The sequence below is a fragment of the Cupressus sempervirens genome, chromosome 9 (genome assembly GCF_028749045.1).
Source record: "Cupressus sempervirens isolate cs-2001-9-10 chromosome 9, ASM2874904v1, whole genome shotgun sequence".
Taxonomy (NCBI): Eukaryota; Viridiplantae; Streptophyta; class Pinopsida; order Cupressales; family Cupressaceae; genus Cupressus; species Cupressus sempervirens.
The window spans coordinates 485,093,002-485,106,904 of NC_143126.1; the positions used below are offsets into that span (position 1 = coordinate 485,093,002).

The window sequence follows — 13,903 nt, forward strand, 5'->3', positions numbered from 1 at the left end:
AATCAATATCTTATCACATTCCCTGCTGGCAGACTGAAAGTCTGGTTTGATTCGCTGCAAATTCTGGTCCTTACCACATTCACTGGTAAACTGGCCGCAGTGGCCAAATTTGTCCCAAATTCTCACAGAGGGACCCAGGCTAAATTTACCTGAATTTACGGTGACTTAGACTAAACGCAGCAAAACCCGGACGGACTAAGTTTTTCTCTGTCTAATTGTCTATATGAATATGAATATGAAATAACGTGATTATTTTGGTATGTGAATGAAGAAGTGCCAACTACCCAGGTCTTATTCCTGTCTATTATTCTATCTCTCTTTCTAGTTTAACTGTGCACACTTTGTTCTATTTGCAATTAACCAATATAATATCAGAAGTAAACTATGTGGTTGCAATTAATGTTTTCAATGTCTTATTCGCATTGGCAGACATTTTAATTTGGCTGCTACATTTTGTATTCCTGAAGGATCAATCTGCATTTACTTGAGAATGCAGCAATCTGCATGTGTGTAGTATTGGTTCTGTTACAAAGGATTAATTGTACTTGAAAAGAATATAGTGCTTCAGTTGACCCTCAAAGAATTTAGAGTACTTTGATATGCTTCCATTTGCATTATGTTGGGGAACTTGGACTTGAGTCACAAAGCCTCAGGCACTCCATGCAAAGATCTATGTTCTGCGTTGATTTTTGTAAGTGATGAATCCGATAAATCTAAAATGAGATTTATGTTGGTATGTTTCCAATTGCTGGTATATATGGTGATCTATTTTGCTATGTGTGTGAGCTCATTTCCTACTGTATGTGTGTGTGTGTGTGCGCCCGTGTGCACGTGTGCATGGTGTGCACATGCACGTGTGCATGGTGTGCACATGCACGTGTGCATGTGTGCATGTATGTGTGTGTCTGTATTTGTGTGTGTTTATGTGCAGGCAAGAACCCAAAGCAAATTTGAATACACCCCCAAGAATAAATTGATAAAATTCCGAACCCAAATTAAAACCAGCAGCATAGCTTATGCCTTTAATCTTGCTGTTCAATATGATATGATCTATATCCAATCTAATTATGATTACCCAGAAAGATCAGTTGGATTTTTAGTGTTTTGATAAAATTGCTTATCTCATTTTGCCAAGACTGCATTGAGAAGAATGAGAGTTGAATATAGTTTTTATCCTGTCAATGTGTGAAGCTGTCTTACTTAGGAGAAATTTTACCTATAACTCAATTGTGCATGTTGAGAGAAGGGGTTAGAGAGTAGGTTTTGAAAACTGCCACTCTTGTTTCTCTCTTGTTTTATCATTATTGAAAACTACACCTTATGAACCAGTTAGAGTCAATTTTTCTGTTTCACACTCTTGTTTTACCTATATTGATCTTGAATCATGTATCTAAATTATAGATTGCCCATCAGACCTTGGTGATGCAGCATTAACAATTTACAATACTATACGTAATGACAGTTCTTTCACTGTGGGGGGAAAGACCTATTATTGTAAACTGTGGAAGAAATCTTGAATAAGAACAATGTTCTCATATCTGTTCCTAACTTCCTATCCACTATCATAATTGCAATTGACCATGTCATCAAGTCTCAGTTTCTAACTGAAAGCTTAAGGAAGAATCTTGACCTCTTGAGAATATCTTTGGGTTTAACCCTCTTTCTTGTTGACTGTTACTTCTCTACATGTTTGTTGGTATATGAGATAATGCCATGTTGGTGATACTTAAATATTTATGAGCTTGAACCATACTCGTCTTTTTTGTTGATTATTACTTCTCTACATGTTTGTTGGGTTTAAGACAATGCCATGTTGGTAATACTTTAAGTTTAATGAGCTTGAACTATAATAGCCAAAGAAATGCCCTATTGAGATAGAACTGTGGTAAAGGTTGACTATTAAGTTTGCCTGGCAGTAAGTAGGTATAGTCAATACCTGCTGAAGAGGCCAGGATCTTGAATAATTGGAATGTCGTGTTGATTGAAATTTGTAATGTCCCCTTTTGACCAAGTCAACTAGTGTGGAACCAATGAGCCCATTTCTATATTTATCAGTTCTCAGTAGATGGGGGATGATTGCTAAAGTATATATTGATGAGGTTTGGCTCTAGTCATCTTGGACAGGTATTTTTACGATCTTTGGACCACTTCTAATATTAGGGGCAATTCTTAAATTTGAAGAGGTCAGTTGGAGGTGGAACCCTCGCCATTAATCTCCTCATGGGGATTCTACCCTAAAGGGACCTTTCGACTAAATAATTTGTTCATGCGCTTGGATGTTTTTAATTGTACATAAGTACCTTCAAGGAAAATTGCTCCTGCTTCTTATGGGCTTTTGGAGGACTACCAGGAAAGGAGCATGTCAAAGAGCCTGTTCAAGGATTTAGGGGTGAATCCCCTAGCATAAAGCTATATCTCAGGTCTCTTGAGCAAGTAGTTTTCAAGCTTATCACAGTTAACAAGAAAAATACTTGGTATGCATGCATTGTTTCCACTTTTGACTATGTGAGGAAAAATATTACACGGTCAAAAGCAGAAGAAATGCATACTAACATCATGAACTGTGGAAATTATATGTCTGCAAGAAGAAGAATTACTTATGTTATATAAGTTCGCAAGATCAACCATGCAAAGGGGATCTCATTTGGAAAAAGGCTTCCTAGCATATAAATAAAGGTCGTGTTATTCATTGATTAAATATTTAAAAATTGTAAGTAAGTGCATGTTACGCTGATGGTAATTGTTGACAATGACAACTGTGATCTACAATTAAGAATAATGCAACTGTTATTAAGAGGTACACCTAAAACATTTATTTTCCCTTTTTTAAATAGCCTAGAAAAATAGATTATTAGTTATGAGTCGTGACACTCACTCCTCCATGCCAATACCATGCAACACTATTAGAAATAGGAATTACTGAGGAGGGGGGGGTGAATCAATAATCTACAAACTTAGAGACCCTATTAGGAGTCAATGAGCAAATTCAGTATGAAGAGTCCCTGTTAGGAGACTTTGAATCCCTATTAGGAGTTGTAATATAGTAGATGCAAGAAGAGTTCACTGCCCAAACATGCACTTCCAATTACAAGAAGAGCTCATTGTCCAAACATGCATTTCCAATTACAAGAAGAGCTCACTGCCCAAACAAGTAATTAGTCCTCTGGTATATAGGTGTTGTAACTTATTTCTTGACTAATCTCGGACCTCAGCTCGATCTCGGATGACAAAATCAGGTTCTCAAAAACTTCACTTTACAAGATACAGAAGTTCACATTCATAATTTGCAATACAAAATTCATTCACAACTTCAAGTAAACTCGCAAGATGTCTTTGCATAAATACCATGCCTTTTCACAAATTGTTGTTGGGTCGACAAAGACCATAATATACTTTTCCAACTTAGAGTAAACATCTAGGATGTCGGCCCTAATTGGTCAAGTAATTATTTTGTAAACAAAATAATTCCTTTACCTTTAATTTCGTTATTTTGTTTCACTAGTAAAACGTGAATATCTCTTTTCCGTATTGTTCGTACTAATGTTCGAGGTTAAACACATCATCATTAACATGTATATTGTCTCCATCTAACTTCACTAGTCATAATATGACGTTAGTAACAAGTTACATACAAAACAATACACTGTGGTAAACCAATTTCATACTTAGACAATTTTTCGGGTACCAAAAACTAAGTATCCTTATTTCCGAGGTTTTCTACAAGCATGTACATTATGTGTTGCCATAAATGACAACAATTATATATCTTCATCAGCCAATTGTCAACAATCTTCCTCTTGGCATTGATGGCAACAAAATAGGGAAAATTGGCTAAGTATCAAAAACTTGTCCAAAACATTACAGTATCAATACATTAATCATCTTTTACAAATCTTACACATGCTCCCCCTTTAGCTATGATTTCATACCTTACCTTACTTACAATTTTCTTATGCATCTTCTCCCCCTCTGACATCAATGACAAAGGTCAAAATGTCAAAAAAAATTGTCAAAATTGTTCATTTGCTGTCAAAAATAGTGTTCATCTACCATAAGCTGATAACATCTTCATGCAATCGTCAAAACTTGCCTTGAGACTGTTCAAACCTTTTATCCATGCATCCTTGGCTATTTCAGCAAAAGTGAGAATTGTACATAGGGCATATGATGCAATCTCAACTGCATTGAGATCGGAGTATAAGAAATTTGAATAGGTGTCCTTGGCTTTGACACATTCCTCCAACTGTCTCTCAATAGTTGATACCTTCAGAGCAATAGACTCTCTGAATTCTGATAATTTCTTCAAAATTTGTTCTTTCTCAAGTTCTAGTTTCCTAATATCACTGTGAACATCGGCCACTTGTCCTTCAAAGTCATCAACTTTGTTGGAAGGTTGTTGTATCTGGCTTGTTAGAGCTTCTAGCTCACGCAACTTTCCTTCAATCTTGCTGTCAATCCTTGGTCAACTTATGAGATAAAGTAGACTTAATGTACAATACCTTTCCATCTTGTTGACATCTCCAAAGTTCCTTGATACAAGTATCAAGACTTCGCAAATCATTCTTGATATTCTGACAAATGGTGCTAAATAGATTAGCATCATGAGAAATCTAGACCTTGGACTCTACAACACTCAACAAATTTGTAAATTCCTCATTAAAAGACTTTAACACTGCTTGTGCCCTCTATTCGGGATCTGCCTCTGTATGCTTGAATGCCAAAGTATTGTGTAATCTGTCAGTTACCTCCATTAAGGTTCTTTGTAAGATCTTTACTTTTCTGTTCTTCTCAATCAGTTTTGTTAGAGATGAAATTAAGTCAGTTTGATCATCATCATCACTTGTTAGGCTAGCAAGCGAAAGTGGGGTAGATGAACTAGACGGTTTAGTTTCATCTTCCTTTTGCTTCTTCTTTGCTATCTCCTTAGCTCTTTTCTCTTCTTTCTCTTTCTCCTCCTTTTCTTTTCTTTCCTTCTCTTTCTTTTCTTCCTCTACTATCCTTTTCATTTCTTCTTCAAGCAATTTCTGCTTGGCTTCTTCGATCTTTCTCTTTTCTGCCTCTAAATGCCTCTTTTCTTCTTCAATTTGTTTCAATTGATCTTGAATGACCTCAACCTGAGATTCAGGCTGACTAAAACTTTCAAAAGGGTTAGTGTCATCAATGTTGAAGGGTTAGTGTCATCAATGTTGATAGTAACATTGGTCTGGTCAATCTACATAGTGTCACCACTTACTGACACTTATGAAGTTTTAGGTGCTAGTGTAGGTGTTGCCTTTGACTGTGTCATCATCTGACTGATAGCTGCAGTTATTTCACTCCTTATTGCATTCTTCTCGCCTACCATAAATAGAAATGGTCTCATCTTGTTCCTCAAGTAGGGTGCCAGCTTGTTCAACAATTTCTTGACTTCTTCCTCATCATCTGTTTTGCGTATAGTCCTTAACATAGACTTCCGAAATTCCATATCATGTTCCCAAGCTAGTGCTTTCTTCTCTATAAGTCTGTCATAGACTTTCTGATTTACTGTAACTTCAATATCCTCAAGTTTCAAATTGTTAGCAATCATATATCTCACTATAGAGATATCAATCTGATCTTTCTCAATATCATTATATAAATCATAGAATTTGTTCATCTGAACAAAGTTCCCTTCATTTTCAATCACTGAGTTGATCTTCTCAATCTTCAACTTCCAAGGTTGCCTTGCTTTTCCTGCTGTCTGTTTAAAAACAATAACTTTTTCTGCCTATTTTACTTCTTGTTCTTTTTCTTCTTCGTTGGATTCCACAATTGTCAACAATGACTTCTATCTTTTTCCTGGTCCAGTAGCCTATTGCTTGACTCTTTTAGTCTTGGTAGTCACAACTTCTACCAATCTTTCAAATTTTCTTTTCGGCTCACATGGTTGTTCAGCTGATACTGCAGCATATTGAATGCTCTATTCTGAAGGTGTTTCTGCAATTGACACACCAGATGATTGCCCAACTGATAATGGTTGCACATGCATTATTCCTTGTTTCATTGTTTGCCTAATTGCCTGTGACTCACTTTTTGTCATATCGACCTCAGTTAGAGCTTTCTTCATTATTGTCTCAATCCTTTTGTGAGATGCTTTCTCTAAGGATGTTTGATAAGCTCACTAGGTAATCTCTTCATATGTCCCAAATCTGTACTCAGCTTGGTCCTTTACGGAGTTCAACAATAGATCAATATATCATTAATTGCTACATCATCACTTAACTCATAACCTAAGGGATCAAGGAATGTTTCCCGAGGTTCTACTGCTTGAATATGAGTTAAATTTGTATCAACCATAACACATATCATTTTTAAATCTTTCTACAATTGCAAGTGCAATTCTGAATCTTTGTTTCATCCCGTTCTGAAATGTTTTCATGATCAAATTTCCACTGTCCAAGATTTTGTCTGCTGGATGTCTTCTACATACATCTGTAATCTTTTCCATGGTACATCTCTCACTACTCATAATCTTTGTAACTAATAAGTATGGAAATCTCTTAAGTACATGAAAGAATATATGATTGATCAATGAATGAAATCTAAACACACCATTCTTGGTCCTCTTGATTTTCTCTAAGTTTTCAAGGAGTTGTACTCATAATTTCACTTAGGTTAACTTGTTCTTTCTCAGCACAAATCGTATAAGCTGCATAGATGAATCCTGCTGATAATTCATCAATCTTAGAACTTGCACAAATAGAATAGGCAATGATTTTGCTTAGGAATCTTACAACATCATGTTTAATGGTGTTGATCACCATGGCCTTCCCATTATAAACAGCCTTAGTGTAGCTCTCAACCTTCTTCTTGACTAGATTCTCACCTATAGGTACACTGCCTTGTTTGCTAAGACCAATTACCTTATGAATAAGGTCGGCTGAAATGTCAACTACATTGTCTTCCATCCACAATTTTCCATCATGAATTTTACTTAGTATGATCTGAGTCCATTCCTCGTTGTCCAATTCTCGGTAGAAGTGATATTTGAATAGGTCTAGTTCTTTCCAATGTTCAAATCCGAGCTTTACTAACATATAATGGTTAAAAACAATTTCCATATCTTTGTTCACATACTCGCTCCCAATAGATTCAAACTTGCTATTAAGATAACTTCCTATGTCTTCCAAATACACTACGTTGTTCGAAGTAATAGATAATGCTAAATTATGGTTCCCTTCTACGGATTTCACGGAAACACCCTTCAATTTTGGTCTCTCCTCATTCTCAACATTATGAACTACTGACATATCCATGATTTTATCAAATATAAACTTTATCAAAGAAATTTTGCGGAGAAACGACCAAATACCTCTCTCCAAAATAGGGTTTAGTTCGAAATCGCCTTGTCAAGTTGCTTCTGAGTGCTCTATGCTACTGATGTGATCGTAATAAAGTGGTAATCAAGTTTGTACTCCATTTTAATCATTCAATTCGAACTTGCATTAATTGCGTACTTTGCAAACACGAAAAAGTTGTCAATTACATTCGGAAATCAAATATCTGCTCAAAATCTTTGTTCGATCTTCAAATGCTACTCGAGGTTTACCATAGCTTCCTTACATCATGACAATACTCCAAGGAACTTGGCTCCATGAAATTCACTGTAAAAACATAGTTTGCATCTTCTGTTATAAAATTAACTTTCTCTGTTATAACAGTAACTCTTAATTCCTTCTTAACAAGTTTCAATAAGCTACAAATTGCAAGCGAGCTTAGCTACAATCTAAACTTATCTCAATACACCTTTTCCCAACTTCGCTACCTATAGTTCGATCTCTAAATGAAGTTTCAAATTCTGGTGCTATGAACAAACTTAATTCAACTTGGTTGAATCAAACTCGATTACTGACTTCAATTTTCCTATCTCTGCATCATCTAACTTTTCTTCAAAAATATTCAATCCCTTCACAAATGCCTCATTAAGTTCTTCTCAAATTTCACTGACCATATTTCTTTGATCTTCATTATCTTTGCTAGTTCCTAAGTTCCTTTCATGGTTTCTTCTATCATTTTCGACGTTTCTTTCATCGTCCCTTTTGTTTCTGAAGTTTCTTCCATCGTTCCTTCTCTCTATGAAGTTTTTGTCCATTCTACAATACTTTGTTGTATGTTCAAAGTTGTTGCATAACTGACATACTAGAGTTTTGCTTCTAGGATTCTGCTGATCAATAGGTGCATGACAATTACGAGCTATGTGTCCAAAGTTGTTACATTATAACACACAATTTGCCTTCTTTCTTCATAAGGTCTTCCTTCTCTTGATGTCCTCTCATTAGATCTTCCTCTATCTAGAAGGTTAGTATTTCCAGACATTCTACTATTCCTTCTATAATTATCATATTTAGGTTTCCTACAATCAATTGCTTTGAGACCCATACCATGACAATTATAACAATAAAAATCCATAACATGATTAAATGACTTATTTGTACAATTTCTTTTCATATGACCTATTTTGTTACATGAAAAACCCTTACCTCTAAATTCATACCTAGTTTCCTTAGGAGATTTTGCTTGCTTTGGTTCATCCAATATCTCAGCCTCCTTGCTTGTCCAACTTCTTTAGGTTTATCAAAAGATTGACTAGATTCAAACTTATCATCAGATTTATCTTTCTCTTTCAGATCTGATCTATTTTCATGTTTCTTTGCAGACATGTTAAATAGATAACCAAGATCGGTTTTATCATAAGTAGGTCTTTGTATTGACATTGAATCATCAAGTTTTTCTCTGCTAGAATAAAACTTTTGAAGTTGTTGCTTGCACTAAGTTAGTTCACCTTTCACAATAGTGTTGTACTTATGAAGTTCTTCATGATCTTCTTTCAATGTTTCAAATTCATATGTCGTCTTCGCTAGATTCACTCTAAGATCTATATTTTCAGTCTTCAAATCAGATTCAACTTTGCTAGGATCATTCTTCAAAGTCAACTTTAGATTAATAATCTTCAATTCATGCTTCAAGATCTTGTACTCTGTCTTTAGTTTTGAATAATAATCATCATCAATAGATTCAGTAAATTCAAGCTTGGATTTGAGATGTTAAATCTTGTCCTTCAATTGTCCAATGTATAATTTGGAGTCTTCATATATATCTTTCAGCTTATCTCTTTCTTTAGTAAGGAGATCAATTTGTTCAAGTGCCTCTTCAAAGTTCTTCATCAACTATTCCATATCCATAGGGATCTTACTCAAGTTGTTAAGCCTCTTCTGAGTAACTGTGCTCTGATACCAATTATTAGAAATAGGAATTACTGGGGGGGGGTGAATCAGTACTCTACAAACTTTAGTCGCCAACTAGATATTATTTATTATTTTGAACCACACATAAGAAAGTAAACAAGTAATGCTGAACAGTAACAGTGACTAAGCACAAAGATAACTCATAACACCATATTTTGTTAATTAGGGAAACTCTGGCCAAGGGAAAACCCCGGTGGGGATGATACCAACTAGATAATATACTGATATATATGTTCTTTGTTAGAGGATGGACCCTATTAGGAGTTAATGAGCAAATTCAGTATAGAGAGTCCGTGTTAGAAGACTTTGAATCCCTGTTAGGAGTTGTAGTACAATAGATGCAAGAATAGCTCACTGCCCAAACATGCACTTCCAATTACAAGAAGAGCTCACTACCCAAACAAGCAATTAGTCCTTTGGTATATAAGTGTTGTAACTTCTTTCTTGACTGATCTCTGACCTCAACTCAATCTCGAATCACAAAATCAGGTTCTCAAAAACTTCACTTCATAAGATACAGAAGTTTACATTTGTAATTCACATTACAAAACTCATTCACAACTCCTCCAAGTAAAATTGCAAGATGTCTTTGCATAAATACCATGCCTTTTCACAAATTGTTGCTAGGTTGGCTAAGACCATAATATACTTTTCCAACTTAGAGTAAACATCTAGGATGTCGGCCCTAATTGGTCAAGTAATTATTTTGTAAACAAAATAATTCCTTTACCTTTAATTTTGTTGTTCTGTTTCACTGGTAAAATGCAAATATCTCTTTTTTCCATACTGTTCGTAATGATGTCCAAAGTTATACACATCATCATTAACATGTATACTGTCTCCATCTAACTTCACTAGTCATAATATGACGTCAGTAACAAGTTACATACAAAACAATACACTACTGTAAACCAATTTCATACTTAGACAATTTTTTGGGTACCAAAAACTAAGTATCTTTATTTCCGAGGTTTTCTACAAGCATGTACATCATGTGTTGCCATAAATGACAACAATTACATATCTTCATTAGCCAATTGTCAACAAACACATACCAGACACATGAACATTGTAAACACTGGTTGTATATGTCGTTTGATCTAAGGACAATCAATCTGCTGAATCAGTGGTTATGCAATGCACACTAAACAATCGACACGATAGGTCTTCATGTTTGAAGCAGCAGTTGCTAGATGTTACTCATCGCACTTCAACATTCTATCTTTAATACGATCAACATATTCATCAGAGATAAGAAATGAAATGTTACATAAAATATTAAACATAATTCAAGGGGATTTGGTTTCTAAGCACAGATAGGTCAGAACAACTCACATAACTCAACCAACTTCAGCAATCTGAATTCAACTGAACTCTAGGCAACTGAGCAACTAAACCAGAAGTTATACAAGGCAACTAGATAAATGAGTCAGTGGGCTTATAAGCAAAGGTAGATGCCATTCCCATGACCCTACCCGCTCAGAATCCCAATACTAAGCAATAGATACTCAATAAACAACACGATGGCCTTTGATGCTATAAGCTCTTTGCCACTTGGCAAATTTAACGTGCATGATCGCATTTACATAACCCCAACCCACTTAGCATCCCGTTGCATATCAACCTTAAATCAACAAACCTATTCAACTAGAGGCCATTCATTGACAATGGAGATATTATCAAATGGGTTTTTTTTAAATGTATAGTCAGTCAGACTCTTTGCAATGTACTACGGAACATATTTCTAAATAAGCTTTGAAACTGAAAGCTTAAACTGGGAAATATTACTAAAATGACTCAAACCACTTCAGCATTTCAATCGCTGCTGACACTAAGGAAATCGACTTCAGTATTCCTACGCTTGATGACATTAAGATAGTCCACTTGAGCATTCCAATGGGTAGTGACATTAACACAATCAAATAATCTTTACTAACCCAAAACAGTAGACAAGACGTACCCTCGGACAAACTCGAGATTAATGCATTTCTGATCTACATACCAGATATTACTAATGGGCGACGCATCAGGTTGCTAACCGTATAAAATTCAAACAGGCTATCCAAACCCATTCAGAACATCAATAACAGAAGACAATACAGTGTCCATCCACCCCTACCATACTTGTTAGAAAACTACACATTAAAAACTTTTAAGCTTACCTATACTAGAAGCAAGCACTTTACAGCCCATTTGCTGCTTTCTTCTTCTCCGAGGACTTCTTCTATGAAAACCTCCATGAAGTACTGTTTCTCCGAAAAAAAAAGTCCTGGAGTCCACGCTGATAAAACATAAACAAAAAAATCTGTAAGATCTCATGCGGATTACTTCTTGAATAAGTACAATACTATGTTTATATTGTGCGAGAAGATATATGTATGTATTGTTTTAGGAGTTTGAAATTCACCTGGATAATGTCAAAGGCTGCATATGAATCCCCTGCAGCATATTTTACCCACCCTTAAAATCTTTCGTGCTTACACATCAACTGTTGCAATTAAAACACCACTTTTAACAGAGGAATGATGAATAGTGTACTTCCTTTTCCATGGATAGAATAAATGTTTCCTCGTCTGGTATTCGACAAAAGAATTCCTTTGATTTTCAGCCGAAGAAATTTGATTTAAATTGGTCGGCACTGCCAATACAGCAAAGGAAACTCACAACCTCTCAACAAACCCAACCCAAAAGTTATCCCTCATCTATGAGCCCTGGTTTAATGACGTTTTTTCTGTCCCCATTTTTGGGTGCCGTATGTGGATCGAATTTTGGCAATATTTTAGTTTTCCATGCATTGTATGAATAATTTAATAGGGTCGAAATTCCACCGTAGTGGGAATGGGGCTGGGCCAATTATTAAGCTTATGATTATTGACTTAAATTATAAAAGAAAACATGCGTCCAAAGAAAAGTGTCCGTACCTTTACATTTTGCTCGCCGTGATCATGTACCTCCTTATAGAGCAGATAGCCTTTCTAATAATAGATTTTATTACTTCAACTCCCTATATATATTTTATTTTTTTGAATCTAAGAAAATTTATATAGATTATAAAAATAATTGTACGTGAAAGATTGTACTATCAAAAGTAATGTTAAAATTATATAAACTATTGCTTAAAATAAGTATTAATAAGAATGTATCTCTTTTGATTTTTTTTTCTTATATATAAGTAGTCTTAGCTTAGATACATCATAAAGTACATAAATACATCTAGATGATCATTGTTTAGTCCCAAGTTACATTTTTGTGCCTTCCTTCTAGGTTGCTCCTTGTCCTTCCCTTCTTCTCATGCCTTCAATCATGATCTGTATATAATCTAAGCACTGCATCTTACACTTATGTTAAGGATGATGCTCTAAAAAATCACAAAACATGAATACAAAAGGGCATAGAAACAAAACGTAAAATGATAAAAGCATTTTCTTTAACAAAAGTAAAACATACATCTAAATCATTAGAAAATACATCTAATAGAGCAAAGTAGGCATTCTTCAGCTGAGAAAACATATCTTAAGCAGTGTGATTATATGTTTGTTGCATCGAAGGGTTTCTTGTTGGTTTAATTACATTTAAAAAATTAGAAATAAACCTATGTTACTCTATTGGCATAAAATAGGGGGAAAGGGGCTCCCCATCATTCTAAATGTCCATCAAATCCAAACTAGATGATTCTAGAACCTCCAAGTTCACCTCAAACTCATTTTCTTAGGCTTCAACACCATCTTCCACAATGAAACTGTATATCCATTCATATTGTCTTGGGATGTGAGATGTAGGTAGTGGGTTAAATCTAAAGAAAGACCCTTGAACCTTCCCTAAGATAAAGAGATGTGAATTATGGTTAAAATACTAAAAAGATCCCTAATTTAGGAGTCCCTCAATTGAAACTTTGACTTTATGTTTGAGTTTTTATATATACCTCTATTAGCTAATTCATCTACTCTTTGGTTGTCCTCCCGGCATATATGATTGGTTGTGATCTTGTCAAAGGTCTGACATTGTGAGAGGGCTCTAGATAAAATTGAGTCTAGTCTCCAATTAATGAGGGATCCTTTCCTAATTGTGTTTATTATAATTATAGAATCTCTATCAAGCTCTATCTTCTTGCAACCAAGGTTTTTACACAATTCTAGTCCAAGAACTCAACTAGAGTCAGTAACTAAGCACAATTATTAGTTTATATTCCTAAATATCTTGCTAACTTTGCTATCTCCCTTCCTTATGAGTTATGGATACTACAACCAATGTCTTCTCTCCCTGGATTCCCTCTTGAAGCTCTATCAAAATTGAGTTTAAACTATACCTCCTTGGGTGGTTGTCATTGGCACATCACTCGTTTATTTTTTTATGTTTCCCATGCTCCTATAAAGGGGGATAATTTTAGACATATCCACTTTCCTCTCATTTTCTCATCCGAATGAGACATTAAAGCCTCACTCTTTTGTTTATTCAAAACTTAACTATTGTAAGTTCAATGACAAAAGTCTCAATTTTAATAAGAAGTTGTTCTAAATTTGTAACGCCCCACCAAGGGATCCAAAAGAAATAACCTAAAGTTTGACTAAGTTTGATAGCATTTTTTTTCTTTTAAAGTAAGAAAGTATAACATACACATCAAACACATAGTAGCGGAAGCA

At 35.0% G+C, this 13,903-nt stretch overlaps 1 protein-coding gene across 1 annotated transcript in view; it reads right to left on the reverse strand.

Annotated features, from left to right (window-relative positions):
• Nucleotides 1-12,086, reverse strand: part of HEME1 (Uroporphyrinogen decarboxylase) — a 110,854-nt gene extending 98,768 nt beyond the window's left edge. Inside the window, exons 1-2 of the mRNA XM_089800697.1 lie at nucleotides 11,671-12,086; nucleotides 11,426-11,544 (exon numbers count right to left, since the gene is read on the reverse strand). Coding sequence (XP_089656823.1) covers nucleotides 11,426-11,544; nucleotides 11,671-11,711 — 160 coding nt within the window. The 5' untranslated portion in view covers nucleotides 11,712-12,086. The remainder of the gene's footprint in view (nucleotides 1-11,425; nucleotides 11,545-11,670) is intronic.
• Nucleotides 12,087-13,903: the final 1,817 nt, after the last annotated feature.